This window comes from Artibeus jamaicensis, unplaced genomic scaffold (assembly GCF_021234435.1).
Source record: "Artibeus jamaicensis isolate MK-2021 breed Jamaican fruit bat unplaced genomic scaffold, CSHL_Jam_final contig_387, whole genome shotgun sequence".
NCBI lineage: Eukaryota > Metazoa > Chordata > Mammalia > Chiroptera > Phyllostomidae > Artibeus > Artibeus jamaicensis.
Window position 1 is genome coordinate 21,972,102 of NW_026521812.1, and position 19,317 is coordinate 21,991,418.

The 19,317-nt window shown below is 37.0% G+C and overlaps 1 protein-coding gene across 2 annotated transcripts in view; it reads left to right on the forward strand.

Moving 5' to 3' along the window:
- Positions 1–19,317, forward strand: part of AK9 (adenylate kinase 9) — a 113,970-nt gene that overhangs the window by 17,362 nt on the left and 77,291 nt on the right. Inside the window, exons 9-13 of one of the 2 annotated variants that reach the window (XM_037159042.2) lie at positions 9,658–9,786; positions 11,746–11,824; positions 14,032–14,126; positions 15,794–15,933; positions 16,014–16,194. In XM_037159042.2, the coding sequence (XP_037014937.2) occupies positions 9,658–9,786; positions 11,746–11,824; positions 14,032–14,126; positions 15,794–15,933; positions 16,014–16,194 (624 nt within the window). Of the gene's footprint in view, positions 1–9,657; positions 9,787–11,745; positions 11,825–14,027; positions 14,127–15,793; positions 15,934–16,013; positions 16,207–19,317 lie in introns of those variants that run through there. The other variant, XM_037159043.2, reaches the window with a different exon arrangement.

The window sequence follows — 19,317 nt, forward strand, 5'->3', positions numbered from 1 at the left end:
ATATCCTAATAGCACATACTGTACTTTTAAAATTTTTTGACAATTACATTAGATAATAGAAAATAACAGGGGCAGGGGTGACTGGGAAGGGAGAAATAGACAAAAAAAACTGTACTTGAAAAATAACTAAATAAAATTTAAAAAAAGAAAATAACAGATAATACAAATATATTTTAAAAATTGTTTTAATTTAATCTGGAGGAAATAGCAAAAATATTTCACATTTTTAAGAGCTATTAAATCACAATCCGAAGGTCATAAGTTTAACCTTGTCAGTATGGAAGTTCCTCTGCGTGCTGTCAGCTAATCTGCTTTATTTCATAGCAACAGAAAGTTATCGGTTACATACTGTGTATCAAGCATTATGCAAGTTACAGTGAGGAGTTGGAGCAATAAAAGACAAAGTGTAATATGAAGAGCAAGGTAGCCCAGGCATAATGCAATGTATGAGATTAATATAACCCTGATTCCAAACTCAGACAAAGAGAGCACCTAAAAAGAAATCTATAGCCCAATTTCACATATAGATGTTACAACAATCCTAAGTCAGTACTAGTAAGCATAAAGCAATAGGGGATCAAAGGAATCTTCTACCACAAGTTAGTGAGGAAAATTTAATATTAAGAAATCTGTTAACAGATGACGGGCTGGATTTGGCCCCCTAGGCTGGGGCAGGGTATAGTTGGCTAGTTCCTGCTGTATGAAATATACATGTGATTTCTATTATAAATTTATAATTTTGTATAATTTTATACTTTCTATAGTTTATAATTATAATATTACAAGTAAATACTATTTCTGTTAGGGTCTAGACCCTATTAATTTATAGATGGACACATTGCAAATAAATTGCTTAGTAGAAAAGATAACCTCCAGAGGTCACAGTTCTATTGCCCTATAGGATATTAAGCTGCTTTGCATCTAAAATTGCTGTCTCATTTCAGTGATTATATATATACTTCAGCTTTGTCATACTGCTGATTCCCTCACTAATGGGTTCAATGAGTCTTTGACATTTGTTCTTTCATTTAAGACTAGATCTTAAAAGTTCTCATTACAAGACAAAAAAATATCATAACCATGTGTGGTGATGAATGTTAGCTAGGTTTAGCATGGTGATCATATTGCAGTATATATAAATATTGATTTATATACACTGCAAAATGATCACCATGCTAAACCTAGCTGAGTCACTATGTTGTGTGTTTGAAACTATATAACATTATGTCAACTATATATGAACAAAAACTTATTCATATAAGAAAGCCTATTGAAAAACAAAATAATCCTCCCTATGCAAATAAGGCTTTGTATAATAGCATCTATTCATAGCAAATAGGAATTTAAAGTATGCTATTTTAGTGTGAATAGAACACACCATCTTAAATAAAAAATGGTGAGATACAGAGGTCACAACTCAGTTATAAGGGCCATAGTTAGGTCAGTTTGTGATTTGGGTCAGGGATATAATGCGAAAGAGTGACGAATGGGGTAGGCTAGGCCTATACTGTCTGATACGGTAGCCACCAGCTCCAGGTGCCTATTTAAATTTAAATTAGTTAAAATTGTATAAAAGTAGAAATTTAGTTCCTCGGTAGCATTAGCTACACTTGAAGTGCTCGGTGACCAAACATGGCTGTCTTCCAAATTGTACAGCACAGCCACAGAGCAGCTCCATTACTGCAGAAAGTTCCTCGACACAGCTAGAGAGTACATGCCCTTCTTCAGAGGATATCTCCCTCTCAGCTCCAGCCCAGCCAACTCATGTCATGAGGGAAAAGTGGCCTATTTTTACCAGATAGTCTGGTTTCTCCAAAATCAGCATCATAAAATAAAGTAGTTGGCAAGTAATCTGAAAATTGTGAAACACCCTGTAGTCTGTGAAAAGTTTGATATTAAGAAAGCTGTTAACAGATGATGGGCTAGATTAAATCATGGAAAGATATGAAGGGAAAAGAGAAGAGGAAGGGGAAAGAAAATAGAGAAGATAGGAAAATAATTAGAAATAATTAAATTATGACCAACTGTATGCCAAAAAACTAGACAACCTGCATGAAATGGATAAATTCCTAGAAACATACAATCTTCTAAAACTAAATCAAGAAGAATAAGAGAATCTGAATAAAAATGGGCAAAGGACTTGAACAGACACTTCTCCAAGGAGGACATACAGAGGATCCAGAGACACATGAAAAGATGCTCAATATCGCTAGCCATCAGAGATGCAAATTAAAACCACAATGAGCTACCACTTTACACCAGTCAGGATGGCTATCATAAATAAAGCAACAAACAACAAATGTTGGAGAGGCTGTGGGGAATAGGGAACCCTAGTTCACTGTTGATGGGATTGCAGACTGGTACAACCATTATGGAAAACAGTATGGAATTTTCTCAGAAAAATAAAAATCGACCTGCCTTTTGACACAGCAATTCCACTTCTAGAAATATATCCTAAGAATCCTAAAACATCAGTTTCAAAGGACCTATGCACCACAATGTTCATAGCAGCACAATTTACAATAGCCAAGAGTTGGAAGCAACCCAGGTGCCCATCATTAAATGAATGGATCAAAAAATTGTGGTACATATACACAATGGAATTCTATGCAGCAGAGAGAAAGAAGGAGCTACTACCCTTTGCAACAACATGGATGGAACTGGAAAGCATTATGCTGAGTGAAATAGGCCAGGTGTTGAAAGACAAATACCATATGATCTCACCTTTAACAGGAAGCTAAACAACAAAACGAACAAGCAAGCAGAATAAAAAGAAAGACACTGAAATAGAGAACAAGGGGACAGTGATGGGGGGAAGGGAGGGAATTTAAGGGGAAAAAAGGAGAGGGATTTGGAGGAACAAGTATGAAGGACACAAGAACAAGAACTAAGGGGGTGGAAATGGGAGGGAGGTGGGAAGCACGGGGCGGGGTGGGCTTGGATGGGAGAAATAGAAAACTGTACTTGAAAAGTAACTAAATAAAAAATTTTTAAAAAAGAGAGAATCTGAATAGACAAAATACACTTAGTGAAATTGAAGCAATAAACAAAACTCCCCGCAAATGAAAGCCCTGGAGTCGATAACTTCACAGGTAAATTTTACCAAACATTCTGGGAAGAACTAACACATCTCCTTTTCAAACTATTTTTAAAAGTTCAAAAGCTTGGAAAGGCTCCCAAGCTCATTTTACAAGGCCAGCGTCATCCTAATACCAAAGCCAAAAAAGGAAATTTCAAAAAAATAAAATTATAAGCCAATATCCTTAATGAACATAGATGCTAAAATCCTCAACAAAATATCAGCAAACTGAATAGAGCAATGTATGAAAAAAGATTATACACCATGATCAAGTTGGATTTGTTTCAGGAAATGCAAGGTTGGTACAATGTTTTCAAATCAATAAATGCAATACACCACATAAACAAAATGAAGGATAAAAACCACATGATCATATCAATAGGTGCAAAATTTACAATAGCAGCACAATTTACAATAGCCAAGATAAAATCCAACACCCATATATGATAAAAACTCTCAGCAAAGTGGGGATAGAGGAAATATACCTAAACATAATAAAGGCCATATATGACAAACCCACTGTCAGCACCATACTCAACAGGCAGAAACTACAAGCATTCCCCTTGAGATTGGAAACAAGACAGGGTTGTCTGCTTTCACCTCTTTAGTATGGGGAGTTCTAACCACATTAATCAGACAAGAACAAGAAATAAAAGGCACCCCAATTGGAAAGAAAGAAGTAAAACTGTCTTCATTTACAGATGACATGATACTGTACATAGAGAACCCCAAAGATTCCACCAAGAAACTACTAGAACTAATATGTGAGTTCAGCAAAGTAGCAAAATGCAAAGTTAATATCCAGAAATCAGTTGCATTCTTATATGCCAATAATGAATTAACAGAAAGGGAAATTAAGAAAACAATCCCATTCACAATTGCTTCAAAAAGAATAAGATACCTAGGAATAAGCCTAACCAAGATGTAAAAGACCTGTACTCAGAAAATTATAAGACACTGAAGAAAGAAATTGAAGGAGATACAAATAAGTAGAAGCACATACCATGTTCATGGATAGGAAGAATTTACATCATTAAAATGTACATACTACCCAAAGCAGTCTATAGATTCAACACAATTCCTGCCAAGATTCCAATGATGTACTTCACAGGACTAGAACAAATATTTCAAAAATTTGTATGAAACCACAAAAGGCCATACATAGCAACAGTGATCCTGAGAAAGAAAAATGAAATTGGAGGAATCATGCTACCTACTATGAAACTGTACTTTTATGCCAGTACAGCATGGTACTGGCATTAAAAACAGATACGTATATCAATGGAACAGAATAGAGAGCCCAGAAACAAATCTACCCTTTATAGTCAATTAATATTCAACAGAGGCAAGCACATACAATGAGCTAACAATAGTTTATTCAATAACTGGCGTTGGGAAAATTGGACAGATATGTACAGAACAATGAAACTAGACCACCTTCTAATACCACACACAAGAATAAATTCAAAATGGATTAAAGACTTAAATGTTAATACACAATGGAATTCTATGCTGCAAAGAGAAAGAAGGAGCTACTACTTTTTGCAACAACATGGGTGGAACTGGAAAGCATTATGCTGAGTGAAATAGGCCAGATGCTGAAAGACAAATACCATATGATCTCACCTTTAACAGGAAGCTAAACAACAAAACAAACAAGCAAGCAGAAAAAAAAAACAACAAAGACACTGAAATAGAGAACAAGGGGATAGTGACCAGAGGGGGAGAAGGAAGGGAAGTTAAGGGGAAAAAGGGGGAGGGATTTGGAGGAACAAATAGGAAGGACACAGGGACGAGAACTAAGGGGGGTGGAAATGGGAGGGAGGTGGGGAGCAAGGGGCGGGGGAGGCTGGGATGGGAAAAATAGACAAAAAACTGTACTTGAAAAATAACTAAATAAAATTAATTAAAAAAAAAAAGACTTAGATTATAGACTTCCGCCAAGATGGAGGTATAGGTGGATGTGCCGTGCCTTCTCACACAACCAAGTTTAGGGACAACTAAATATTAGCATCAGAAAACACAACCAGAACACGGAAAATTGAACTTTTCGGAAGTCCATTAACAACAAATTCTTCAGCCCTACCGGTAAGGGGCGAAACTGGCGTCTCATGAGGGGTTGCACAGGAGGACTGAGTCAGACCCGGGCGCGGCATCCAGACGCGTGAATCCAGACGCACGGGTTCCAAACGCAGGATTGGACCTAGTGAGCGACCGAGCAACCCACCGGGTGAGCGACTGCAGAGGAGACAGTGGGGAGGCGGTGCTGCATGTTGACTGCGGTTGCCTATTTGCGGGCGAGCGGACAGGCGAGGGAGTGGGCGGTTGGACCAGGGCCCAGCGTCCCCGCGGCAAGCGGCGGTAGAGGGCGCCGCCATTTCCCCGCTCTGACCACGCCCCCACATACAGCATCACAACCCAGCGACCTGGGAGTCCAAGGCACCGCTTCTCACATTTAAAGGGCCAGAACAGACCAAAAATGTCGCAGGAAGACCTTAAAGCCCCAGAGATAAATCTAAGCGACAAAGAAATAGCAAAACTCTCAGACGCACAGTTTAAAACACTGGTCATCAGGATCCTCACAGATCTGGTTGATTATAGCCACAAATTAGAGAAACATATGAAGGCTAAACTAATGGAAATGAATGGAATTCCACAGGAAACCCATAGCGTTGAAAAGGAAACTGGGACTCAAATCAATGGAGTGGACCAGAAGAAAGCAAATAATGGCCAAACAGAAAAGAGTCAAGGAGCAAGAATTCAAAGAAATGAGGAGAGACTTAGGAACCTCCAGGACATCTTTAAACGCTCCAATATCCGAATTATAGGGGTACCAGAAGGGGGAAAGACACAACCACCAGTGGAAAACTTATTTGAACAAATAATAAAAGAAAATTTCCCCAATCTGGCAAAGGAAATAGACTTCCAAGAAATCCAAGAAGCTCAGAGAGTACCAAAAAAGTTGGACTCAAGAAGAAACACACCAAGGCATATCATAATTACATTAGCCAAAATTAAAATGAAGGAGAGAATCCTAGAAGCAGCAAGAGCTAAGGGGACAATTACCTACAAAGGAGTCCCCATCAGACTGTCAGCAGATTTCTCAAAAGAGACCTTGCAGGCAAGAAGGGGCTGGAAAGAAATATTCCAAGTCATGAAATCTAAAGACCTACAACCAAGATTGCTCTATCCAGCAAAACTTTCATTTAGAATGGAAGGACAGATAAGGTGCTTCTCAGATAAGATCAAATTCAAGGAGTTCATCATCACCAAGCCCTTATTATATGAAATGTTAAAGGGACTTATCTAAGAAAAAGAAGTTAAAGAAACATGAACAGCGAAAGAACAACAAGCTCACAGTTATTAACAACCACACCTAAAACGAAAGCAAACTAAAAGAATAGCTAGATCAGGAGTGGAAATGTAGAAATGAAGATCTCAAGGAGGGTTAGCAACAGGGGAGTGGGAGGAGGAGATGGGGGGAGAAGGTACAGAAAATAAGTAGCATAGACAGTAGATAGAAAATAGATGGGGGGGCAAGAATAGCATGGGAAATATAGAACCTAAAGGACTTGAGACACATGGACATAAACTAAAGGGGGGTAATGGTGGGGATGGGGGGCAGGGTGGAGGGGAATGAAGGGGGGAATAGAACAACTGTAACAGCATAATCAATTTAAAAAAATAAATTAAAAAAATTTTTAAAAAAAGACTTAAATGTTAGACCTAAAACCACAAAAATCCTAGAAGAAAACATAGGCAGCAAAATCCTGGGCATTGCTCATAGCAATATTTTATCACATATATCTCCCCAGGCAAGGGAAACAAGAGAAAAACAAATGAAACTATATCAAGCTAGAAAGTTTTTGCAAAGCAAAGGAAATCATCAACAAAATAAAAAGACCCTCAGAATGGGGGAGAACATATTCACCAAGACATCTGATAAGGGTTAATAACCAAAATTTATAAAGAATTTACAAAACACCAAAAAAATCCAATTAAAAAATAAGCAAAGGACACTTCTCCAAAGAGGACATACAGATGGCCAATAGACATAAGAAAAGATGCTCAATGTCACTAATCATCAGAGACATGCAAACTAAAACCACAATGAGGTATCATCTCACACCTGTCAGAATGGCCGTCATCAATAAATCAACAAACAGCAAATGCTGGCAAGGATGTGGAGAAAGGGGAACATTTTTGCACTGTTGGTGGGAAATAATATTGCTATAGCCACTGTGGAAAGCAGCATGGAGATACCTCAAAAAGTTAAAAATGGATCTACCTTTTGACTTACTGATCCCACTTCTGGGAATATATTGGAAGGAACCCAAAACACTAATTTGAAAGAATATAATAAGCATGCCTATGTTCATTGCAGGGTTATTTACAATCACCAAGATGTGGAAACAGCCAAAGTGGCCTTAGTAAATGAGTGGATAAAGCAACTATGGGACATTTACACAATGGAATACTACTCAGCCATAAAAAAGAAGAAAGTTTTACCCTTTGCAAGAGCATGGGTTGAACTGGAGAACATTATGCTAAGTGAAATAAGCCAGTCAGGGAAAGACAAATACCGTATGATCTCACTCATATGTGAAATCTAATGAACAAACTGAACTAACAAGCAAAATAGAGACAGACTCACAGATAGAGAACAGGGTGACTGCTAAGGGGAGGGGAAGGCAGGAGGTAGAGGGATTGAGCAAAAAGGATAAAGGACACATGGACATGGACAACAATGTAGTGATTGCCAGGGTTGAGGGTTGGGGATAGAAGGGGAGTAAATGATAATGGAATAATATACAATAATAAATAGGAAAAGAAGATAGGAAGATAGAGATAATTAAATGCTGCAGAAGATAATTAAATTATGCCTTTAGGCTGGATTCAGCCCCCAGGGCTCAGTTTGTTGTGATCTCTGCCAAGTGACACAGCCATGTTCAGAGGCAGACTTGCCACCCACTTGGGTCGATGGTGTGAATGTGTTCACCTTTATATACATGCAAGTGTGAACAATGTCCCTGAATTTCTGTTACTGTTCTCCTGACTTCCACCTTCCTTGACCCTCTCCATCCTATTCCATTCTTTCCAGAAGCCAGAGCCATTTTTTAAAGCTACGAACCTCAGTGACTTTCTTTTACCTTAGATGAAAATGCAAACACCTCACGGCTTACAAGGCCAACGACCCAGCCTCTCTGATCTCATCCCCGCTGTTTCTCCCAGCCTACTCACTTATTCCAGCTGCATTAGCCTCCCACCTGGTCTTCAGCAGTTTGTTTACTTGCTTATCCGTCTGCCCCACTGAATGTAAGCTTTATGCAACAGGGAGAGAGATTTATATCCCCCATGCCTGTAACCATCCTCCGTATACAGGAGGTATAATAAGAAGCTATGTAATGACTGAATGCACCAGAATCCTCTGCTGCAGAGAAAAAAAGACATCTTTTGGAAAAGGTAGTGTGTATTAAGCTACTTTGAAATGTATAATTTTTGGTTCAGTAATTTTACTATTAGGAACTATTCTAAGGGAAAATATTAGCAATATAAAGATTTATCTACAGAGCTATTTGGTGAAATGTTTTTTATAATTGTGGAAAATGTAAAACCTTGCTGTCCAACTTTAGAATACTTAAATAATCATATACTTAAGGTTATTATATTATTGGACCAACACAATAGTAATTAAAGCATTTCAGATAAGTTATAAATTAGCTTATATAATAGATAATATAATTCAAATAGTATAAAACATAGATTCGTTTGCACTGATTAAACACTAGATTTAATAATTAGATAATAAATATGATGATGATGATAATAATAATAGAATAATAAATGTGATATTGAACACTTTTCAGGTCTTGGACTAACTTTTACATGCACTATTCCCTCTGCCTGGAAACCTTCATTCTCCAGAAAGCTGTGCGCCTCTCTCCCTCATTTTCTTCTGGGTTCTACTCAAAGTTACTTGTCAGAGAGAGGACCCTTCCATGACTGCCTGATCAACATAACACCTTCTCCCTTTACTCTTCATCCCCTGTGTCCTGTATTATCTTTCTTGTACCGAACCACTACCTAATCTGTTGTATATTCATTTGTCTACTTATGCTCTTTATCCCCCAACTGGAATGTGTGGTCTAGGATCCTCAGTGTCTTAGTTGGTTTTATTCACTGTAGTATCTCAAGCTTCTAAAAGAGCCTGCACAGAGTGAACAACTGATCAATCTTTACTGAATGAGTGAATGAACAAACTAAAACCTCAGGTATTCAGAGAAAATATAGTTGCTTCTTTTTTGTCTCTAAAAATCTGATGTTCTTTCCCTTCTCTTCCCAACTCATTGAGAAACATAAAGAAATTAAGAATCAAAGTCAATTTCAAGTTTTATTCATCTGTAAAGGCCCTTTAGGGTGTTTAATCTCTCTTAAATAAACACCTTCAGTCTCTGATTTTCCCTTCTGCTTGCTTCTCCCTCCAAAATGGCATCTAGGTGTAAAGAGGAAAGGATGTGGGTTGTAATTAAGTAATCATGACCATGAAGTTATTTAAAATCTTTTCTTTTTCCTTTTAGGCATTTATTGCCGAAATGAAGATGGTAGCTGAAATTCTTCAACATTTAGTTCAGAGGCCTGAGGATTATTTGGGAAATGTTGAGAGCCTCGTTAAACTTTATAAGGAGACAGTTCTTCCTGCTTTAGAAGTAAGAACAAGATATATTACTGAAAATGGGAATATTAACATTTGTGTTCTATCTCCAGTTAAACAGCCTTTACACTTACTCACATCCGTATATCATTGGCCTGATGCTCTTCCTCTCGAATTTGGCAGAATGCCGTAAGAATAAAGTTTCCATCCCGAAGGCTGTTTCAAAGAACAATATTATTTTACTTTTACAAAGCATTGGTGTTGTTGAAAAGTGCTAAATGAACTGCAGTTTTAAAAAGTCACCAGGGGAATTTGTTTATGGTTGGAGATTGGAAAACCCATGTAAGAGACTATTTAGTAAAATCATTTTCGATCTGTAATTTATAAGTTTACCAAAACAATTATACACTTAAGGTGCATCTTTTATTTTAAAAGGAATTGTTAGTTTATTTAAATTGCAATCTAAAGGAGAGTTATCCCCAGATTGGTTTCTGTGGCGATGCCATTCAAAGTTGATTATATGTAAACATGAAAAGGCCATTATATATTTTATAATAATAAATTTTAATTAAAATAATCAGTATTTTAAGAATATGATTACTAAAATTATAGTTATTTTACAAAATAACATATTTTATATGGCCAAAAATTTAAGACTGCCAAATTTGTGTTGGAAATTTATTCACCAAACATTTATTGAACTTGGGTATTTGTCCAGACATATAGCTAGGCAATAGGACAACAAGGTCCCCAAATCCTCTTTCTATTTGACAGAGAAACTAAAATTATTTGTTCTTTTTTGTTTTATGATGTTTATATATTTTTAAGGCAAATAAGTAAATCACTTTAATTCTCATAATCTACCCCCCAAAATGAGAACCAATTTTTTTCCTTTTTATTGAATTTATTGGGGTGACACTGGTTAACAAAATCATACAGGATTCAGGTGCAGAATTCTACAACACATCCTCTGTATACCATATTGTGAGTTCACCACCCAAGCCAAGTCTCCCTCCATCACCATTTATCTCCCCATACCCTCTTTTACTTCCTCCATTGCCCTCCCCTTGGCAGTCACCACACTGTTGTCTATGTCCGTGAGAGAACCAAATTGTTTTCTTATGTATGGCTTTTATTCCCCCTTCCTCCTCTTCAATCCCTGGCCTTTAAACATAGATTCTTAACAGCAATTTACACATCTGTGTGTAACATTCTGTCTCCGTTCAACAAAAATATCCTGCACAGTCCTAAAGTGGCTGGCATTGGGCGTGAAATAAAGCATAATTAAAAGCAGATTCAGAAAATTAGAGAACTGTATTCACAGGGGGAAATACGCAGAGCTAGTCTCTTCAAGGTAAGTGCACGGTCTTCCATACTCACGTCGCCGATGCCCAGTGCGGTGCACAAAGTATGGTGAGTGGTAAATGGTTAGAAAATGTTCAGCTGAACAAGTGATGAGATCACAAGGAAAAAAAATGATGGCTTCAGTTGCATTACAGGTAAGACTTCTGGGAATAAATTTTTTAAAAACCTCATTCAGATTAAAAGATAAACTGGGAATATATCTACATCAATTATGAAAAAGTCATAGAAATGGTTCTTTTAACCTGTAAGTTCTCACCCTTCTGAGATAAACAGACCACAGATATGAGCAGACAGGTTACAAAAATGAAAGGCAAAAGAGTAACAAGCCTCTAGAAAAAATGTTCAGCTTCACTGATTATGAAGAAATGCTAATCAAGATAATGAAGTGTCATTTCCATGATCAAATTTTAAAAGATGAGCAAGGAATAAGACTTCCTTAATGCTAGGAAGAATATGATCAAGCACATGCCGCTGAAAGGAGTAGAAATCAGTGTGGTCATTTTGAATAGCTTGAGCAAATAACATGCAGTATATCATGTGTAAAGCACTTTAGCTTTCAAGATTTCTTCATAGAATATTAAAATTCTTAGCTTGTATTCAGTTTTCCCAGTGATTCTAGATTATAATGCTTCTTTCCTATTACTTGCAGGAAGTAATGGCTGAACACAATTCCTTGTATTTCATTGAGCTGGATGGAAACAGGCCACCAGAGGAGCTCTTCACGGTAAGTGCAATTTTCAGAAAATAAATTCCACAGTTTGGAAAATGAAAAAGTTGTTGACTGGATTGTACTTATTTTAACAACCATCAGAAATATATTTAAATCCTAACCATTTATTGTTTGAAAAATTCATTTTGACACTTAAAAACTTGATGTTATATTTATTCATTTGTTTATGTTTAAATCAAAACTGCACTTGAATCTAAAATCTCTGTATGATCAAAAGTGCTTCAAAGAAAAATAAAAGCAAATAGTGACCAATAAGCACATGATAAGATGCTTAACATGAGTCACTAGAGAAATGCAAAACAAAGCCATAATGAAATACCATATCACACCTACCAAGATACCTCAGATTAAAAAAACAAAAACAAAAACAGGAACTAACAAGTGTGGCAAGGATGTGGAAAAATTGGAAACCCCATACATTGCTGGTAGGGTTATAAAATGATATAGCAGAAAGGCAGAACATAGTCTGGTGGAAAATAATCTGAAATTATTTGAAAATTGAAACTCCAAGGATGAGCAGCTAGAAGGATGGATGTGACATTACCGAGAGGGGGAGACTGGGGGAGAAGTGTATTTGAGGTGGGTCGGTGGTGAGGGTGGATCATGAGTTTTATCTTGCACGTTTACATCTGAAGTAAGTAGGAGGCATCTGTGCGATGATAGAAAATAAATATTTGTCTCTGCCCCTGGTTCCTGGCATAGAGCTCCCCAAACCCTTGTGATTTCCTAAGTGATAAGAACACTAAGAGCATCTTTTGTTCTATTGAGGTGACTCTGACTAGGCTCCTGGAGGGTCCTGGATGGGGGCTGGGCACCAGAAAGCCCTGTTTATTAAAGGAACATAATGAAGGATACAAATGGACAGCCAGATGAAGAGATACATAGGGTGGGGTCTGAGAGGGCCCCAAACTCAGGAGCTTCTGTCCCTGTGCAGTTGGGGGTGTGTCAGTGTCCTGGTGTAGATGTGTTCTCCAACCTGGAAGCTCTCCAAACCCCATATTATTGGGATTTAACGGAGGTGTCCTTAAAAAGGCGTGATGAATGATTAACTCTGTTTCTAACCCCTCTCCCTTGCCCGGAGGATAAGGGCTGAAAATTCTAAGCTGCTCTTTTCTTTTTCTCACATCCCACATTCAATGCATCGAGCATACTCAGCAGGCTTCTTCTTTGGAATGTATCCAAAATTTGACCTTTTTCTGCAACCTAAGGCGCACTTTCCTCAGGGTAGAAACTCCAACAGGAGTGTTTGAAACTTGCCACGTCTGTTAAAGCCCCATTTGGCATTGGTACCCTGGTACTTCTGCCCACATTCCACTGGCTAAAACAAGTTACGTGGAGAAGCTCAACACCAGTGTGATAGGGAATGTACTTTACTCAACAGGAACTAGAAAACTAACAAGGAAAGGGGGGGGAGGGTGAATTCTGGGTAAATAATACAATCTACCACAGATTACCGTGTACTATCAGGACTTTGTCTATCTCACCATCTCTCAACTCAGACTCTGTTTCAAATTCTCCCACAGGGTGCCTTAAACTAAGTGGTTTTAAATGGCAGGAATTTATTCTTGCATGGTTCTACAGGCTAGAAGTCCAAAATCAATGTGTTGGTGGGGTCATGCTCACTCCAGTGCCTCCAGGGTAGGACCCATCCTTGCCTCTTCTTGCTTATAGTAGCCCCAGGCATCCCTTGGCTTGTGGCAGTCTAACTCCAATATCTGCCCCTGTCTTCTTATGACTGTCTTCCCTCTACCTGCAGAGGTCTTCTAGAGCTGGACCTTTAAAGACGTGAATATTTGGGGATGAGAGGGAAGACTGGTATTGGTTGGGTTGCTCCCTTCCAAAAGATATTTTGAGGTCTTAACCTCCAATACCTATGAATGTGACTTTATTTGTAAATAGGGCCTTTTCAGATGAATCAAGTTAGGATGAGGTCATACTGAATTATGGTGGGCCCTATTGCAATGTGACTGGTGTCCTTACAAGAGAAGAGACTCAGACACACAGGGAGAAGATGGCTATGTGACAACAAAGGCAGGGACTGGAGTGATGTGTCTATAAGCCAAGGAACACCAAAGATGGCCAGTAAACCACCAGAACTAGGAGGAAGCAAGGAAATATTCTACTCATGAGCTCATCACTTTTTCCAAATATCTGAGGTGTTCAAACACTGTTGAATTTAAAGATTTGTCCTTTAAATTTAGACAGTTATGAGTCGACTTAAGTTTCTGAACCTACGAAGAGCAGCTATTTTAACTAAACTTCAGAGTGCAGAGGAAGAAATGAATGAGGCAATGGACAATGTAAGTTATTTTAACTGTTTGAAAGTGAACATTTTTACTATGTGCTATTACCTGAATTTGTATTCTTTCAAGTTTCAAAAGAAGTTTTGAGATGCCTTTTATAAAAATTGATTCGATTTCTGTAATATCAAAATTGTAATATTAGCATAATACCCTTACAAACTGTAATATTAGCATAATATCCTTGCAAACATCAAACACAACAAAACCAAAGTTTTGAAACAGAAAAACAATAAAGGCAAAAAACCAATGACAGGAATAATGAGAAAAAAGAAATCGAGTTCACTTGATTATAAATTCTAAGTGCTAAAGGGACCACAAGTTTAATTGGAGATGTAATCTGTTCTGGAAAGATTAGTTTCACAGCTATGAATAGAAATATAAAAGCAAATACCAGAATTTATAAGTATACATTGTAATTCAAATAATCTTTGAAGAAAGACCTTGTTAAACTGTAACATCCAACTCATTTGAAAACTCATCTCAGGACCCCTCAGCACCAGTAGGCATGTGGCTCCAGGGACTTCAAGGTGAGAAAAAACATGGTCTCCTATGAAAACATTTTTCTCAAGTTGGGACAGAAAATACAGATGATAAAGAGAGAGGGGCTGCCTCCTCACTTGACTGAGTATGCTTCAGTCCATAGCTCATCGTCTTGTGTACTTAATGGCAAAGGTGGGTAGCCCCACCAACAAAGTTCTCAGTCTCATGCAAATCCTCTAAGCACTGACAGTTTCCTTTATTCTTAGCTACCTCCCCTAGCTTTCAGTTGGGGACATTCATGCAGCAGCTCTGCACTGTGCATGCCTCTGTGCTCTGTGATGTTTCAGTGGTCCAGGCAAGACCATAGCTCCCATCTCGCCTATTCTCCATAGTCAACTCGGAGCCAGCAGCTAATGTGAGATCCACATCTGGAGGTGGGAGGGAGCCAACCTGGACCCTGTCATCCTGGCAGTTGCCCACCATGCCATCTCTCTCCTGTCCCCTGCTAAGGTAGCACAAGGACAGGGAACCTTTCAGCAACCTGCAGTCTGTGGAGAAGTGGTTGTTAACTTCTCTGGAGAACATAAACAGAAAGAACTGCTGGGGGAAGCTTTACATTCTAATAAGAATGAAAGAGCTAAGTAAATGCAAAAGTAGACTATATATAATGTCTTACTATTTAAAAACTTAGGTAAATTGACTAAGAATTTGGTACATTTTCAAACCTTTTCACTAAGAATTTTCCAGTATGTGTTTTCTGAAACAGGTAATAGAAAACACTCTGTCTACCTTATGCTCATTCTACCTTATAATAGAAAATACTCAGTAAAACTTAAACAAGGTCTTATAACAGAAATGGAAATGATATTTCTATTAACTTTTGGACAAGTGCAGAATGGTTGCCATTAAGAAAAAAGCCAAAATTTACTCTCTAAATTATTTCTTAAATAGTTAAAGCACTATCAAATAAAAAAATAAAACAATTTCAGCAAAACTTATACCTACATATTTATTTTTTAATTTAGTTATTGATTTTAGGGAGAGAGGAAGATGGGGAGAAAGAGAGAGGAATGAAACATTTATTGATTGATTCTTATATGTGACCTGACCAGGGATCGAACCTGTGGTCAACCAAGCCACCAGCCAGGGCACCTACATATTAAATACGGTTTTGTTTTTAATAGGATGAGCTGTTTCGTACTCTTGCATCTTATAAGTTTATTGCACCAAGATATAGATGGAAGAGAAGCAGGTGGGGACGAACATGTCCTGTGGCTTTAAAAGAAGGTTACATTCTTCCAGGATTGTCAGACTTTTCCGTGAGGTAAGTAAGATTTTTCAGAACCTAATTTCAAAACTTCCCCATATCTCTTTTTGTTGTTTACGATTATCGCATATTTTAAGTTTTCTAGGTAAAATGTACTGTCTGTCATCGGAAGGAACATTAAAAACATTTTTGTTGAACCCACGTCCTTATCTTCTTCCACCTATGCCAGCACCACCATTTAAAGTTTTCATATTTGGACCTCAGTCTTCAGGGAAAACAACACTTAGCAACTTGCTTGCAGAACATTACAAAGGAAAGGTAACTTCTTAGCTAGCTAGCTGGCTAGCTAGCTTTATACCTATTTATACTTGATTATAATTTGTAGGATTTTAGAATTTATACTTAGTTTTCTTAACTTAACACCATCAATTGGGTAATTGTTCTCCGGGGCTTGGAGGGTGGAAGACATCCATCCCCCTAGCTGTCTATTGTAGCTTCCAGACCATTGCCCCTTCCTGCTTCCCAAAGACCCTTGACTATTATGTCATGCAGGTGATGCCACCCATAACCTCCCTTGGTTACACTGGTGTGTTTTCTGAGTTTTACCCCTTCTGGCTCACTGGGAGTGAGTATGTTGTAGAGAGAGTTTTTGGTAGTTTCAGTAGCTATAAAGGTAACCCTCCCAGCTCCCTGGCTTGTCAGTTCCATGACCTCTCCCCTCATTGATCGATCTTGTTCTCCATCACCATATGTATCAGACAAAACAGTTTTAATTTTAAAATATAGAGTTCTTACAAATCAATATGCAGATGAAGCCCCAATAGAAAAAATATATGGCCAATAGGCAATTCACAAAATAATAGATACAAATAGCCACTAAACAAAGAGATGCCAAAATGCCAGAGATGTGTCATGTCAACTATTAGAGTTGAAAGATCACTTATTAACAAGGTGGGGAAAAGTATGTTCTCATATACTACCTGGGAGAATATAACCATTAGGGATGCCAATTGAAAATACATTTAAAAGCCTAAAATCTATGCATATCCTTTGAGCTGTCTATTCTATTATATAGATTTTTCCTAAAGAAACTATCAAATTATACACATAACTGTATTCGGTTATAGCCTAGTTTATAACATCAAAAATATGTATGCCTAAGTATATATTATTGGTATTTTAGTTAAATAAATTGTGATATATTCAGCTAATACAATACTGTTCATCCATTAAAAATTATAGTGTAGATGTTTGTTAGCACGGAATAAAATAATATAAGACTATTAAAGGAAAAGTAAAATGGAATCTAGAGATATAGAAATAATATTTAAACTTAAAAGGCATATAGAAATGTACTTGTAACAATTCAATATGAAGTTTATTACCTACCTGACAAAGGACTTATATTGAGAATACATGTAAAATTTTAATACAATTTCTACAATTAATAAAAGTTGATAAATGCTTAAAAACAGGAGGTGAGTGATCAAGAAGCAAAAAAAAGAAGCTCAAAATTACTAATGATTCAGGGCATATAAATTTAAACTACATTGAAGTACTTCTTCAGACCCATTAAAATCATTAAAATTTAAAAGGTTCACAAACCAAGTGTTGATAAGGTTGTAAAGTAGTTACTATTTATACATTGCTGATAGGAATACAAAATAGTTCAACCATTCTTGAAACAAGTCAGCGTTAGTTATAAAGTCAAATTTATACTTAACTTATGGCACAGTAATTCCACTCCTGGATATTTATCCAAGGGAAATGAAAACATGTGTTCACAGGAATATTTCAAAAATGTTCATTACTAGACTTCCAGTTAAGATGGCAGTGGTGCCAGACATGGCTTGCCTCTTCATACAGCTACATCAAAGATGAAGTTGAGAATCAGATCTATGATTTGTAACATAAGGAAGAAAATAACCACTCAACAACAAAAAGAAAAAAGAACCCCAAAATATTAGGATAGTGTCAGCAACCTCTGGAACAACTTCAAGATGTCCAACATTCACATATAGGGGTGCAAGAAGAAGAAGAGAAAAAACAAGAAATTGGACATCTATTTGAAAAAATAATGAAAGGAAACTTTCCTAGTTTGATGAAGGAAATAGACATGCAAGTCCAGGAAGTACAGAGAGTCCCACACAAAATGGATGCAAAGAGGCCCACTCCAAGACACATCATAATAAAAATGCCAAAGGTTACAGATGAAGAGAAAAATCTTAAAAGCAACAAGTGAAAAGCAGTTGGTTACCTCCAGGGGAGTTTCCATAAGACCGTCAGCTGATTTCTTAAATTAAACTTTGCAGGCTAGAAGGGATTGGCAAGAAATATTCAGTCATGAAAAGCAGGGACCTACAACCAAAATTGCTCTATTCAGCAAAGTTGTCATTTAGAATGGAAGGGTATATAAAGACATCCCAGACAAGAAAAAGCTAAAGTAGTTCATCATCACCAACCCACTATTAATATGAAATATTAGGGACTTATTTAAAAAAAGAAGATCAAAACTAGGAACAATAAAATGGCAAAAATGTATATCTATCAACAATCTAAAAAATATACTAAGCAAACAAGAAAAATAGAGACAGAATTATAGATATGGAAAGCATTTTTGATGGTTGCCAGGTGGGAGGGGTTGTGGGGAAATGGGTGAAGAGGTGAGGGGATTAAGAAGTACCAATAGGTAGTACAGAATAGCCATGGGGATGTAAATTACAGTATAGGAAATGTAGTAGCCAAAGAACTTACATGCATGACCCAGGGTCATGAACACTGGTGAGGGGATTGCCTGAGTGAGTGGGGGTTGCTGGGGGGAGGGTAGAAAATGGGGAAAAATCAGGAAGACTGTAACAGCATAATCAATAAAATATAATTTTTTAAAAGTTTACTTCTACCTTACTTATAATAATCAAAAAGTAGAAACAACCCAAATGTCCATCAAGAGATAAATAAAAACCTGGTATATTCATATAATGATAATACTCAGCAATAAAGTTAATAGATTATTGATAGATAATTACACTGACGAATCTCAAAAACATTATGATAAAGGGGAAAACCTTAGAAAAATGACAAGCTTCTGACTATAAAGAAGCTTGAGAACACTTGGAGGGGTGATGTAAATGTTCTATATATTGATTGTGGTTATTGTTATATGCATAGATTTGTAAAAAATCATCAAACTGTATACTTAAAATGGGTACCATTTGTGGTATATAAATTATACATAGAAATTAATTTTAAAAATATACATGTAACTTGAAAACATATTACATGATACACACATAGATATATAATCTTACATGAAAAATATGACCAAATTTCTATGAAAGCAAATACTCAAAAATCAGTAAATTCTGAAAATAACAAACCTCAAGTAGCATTAAGATTTTAAAGACAGGTAAAGATATAAATAGATGGAGATATAGATGTAGA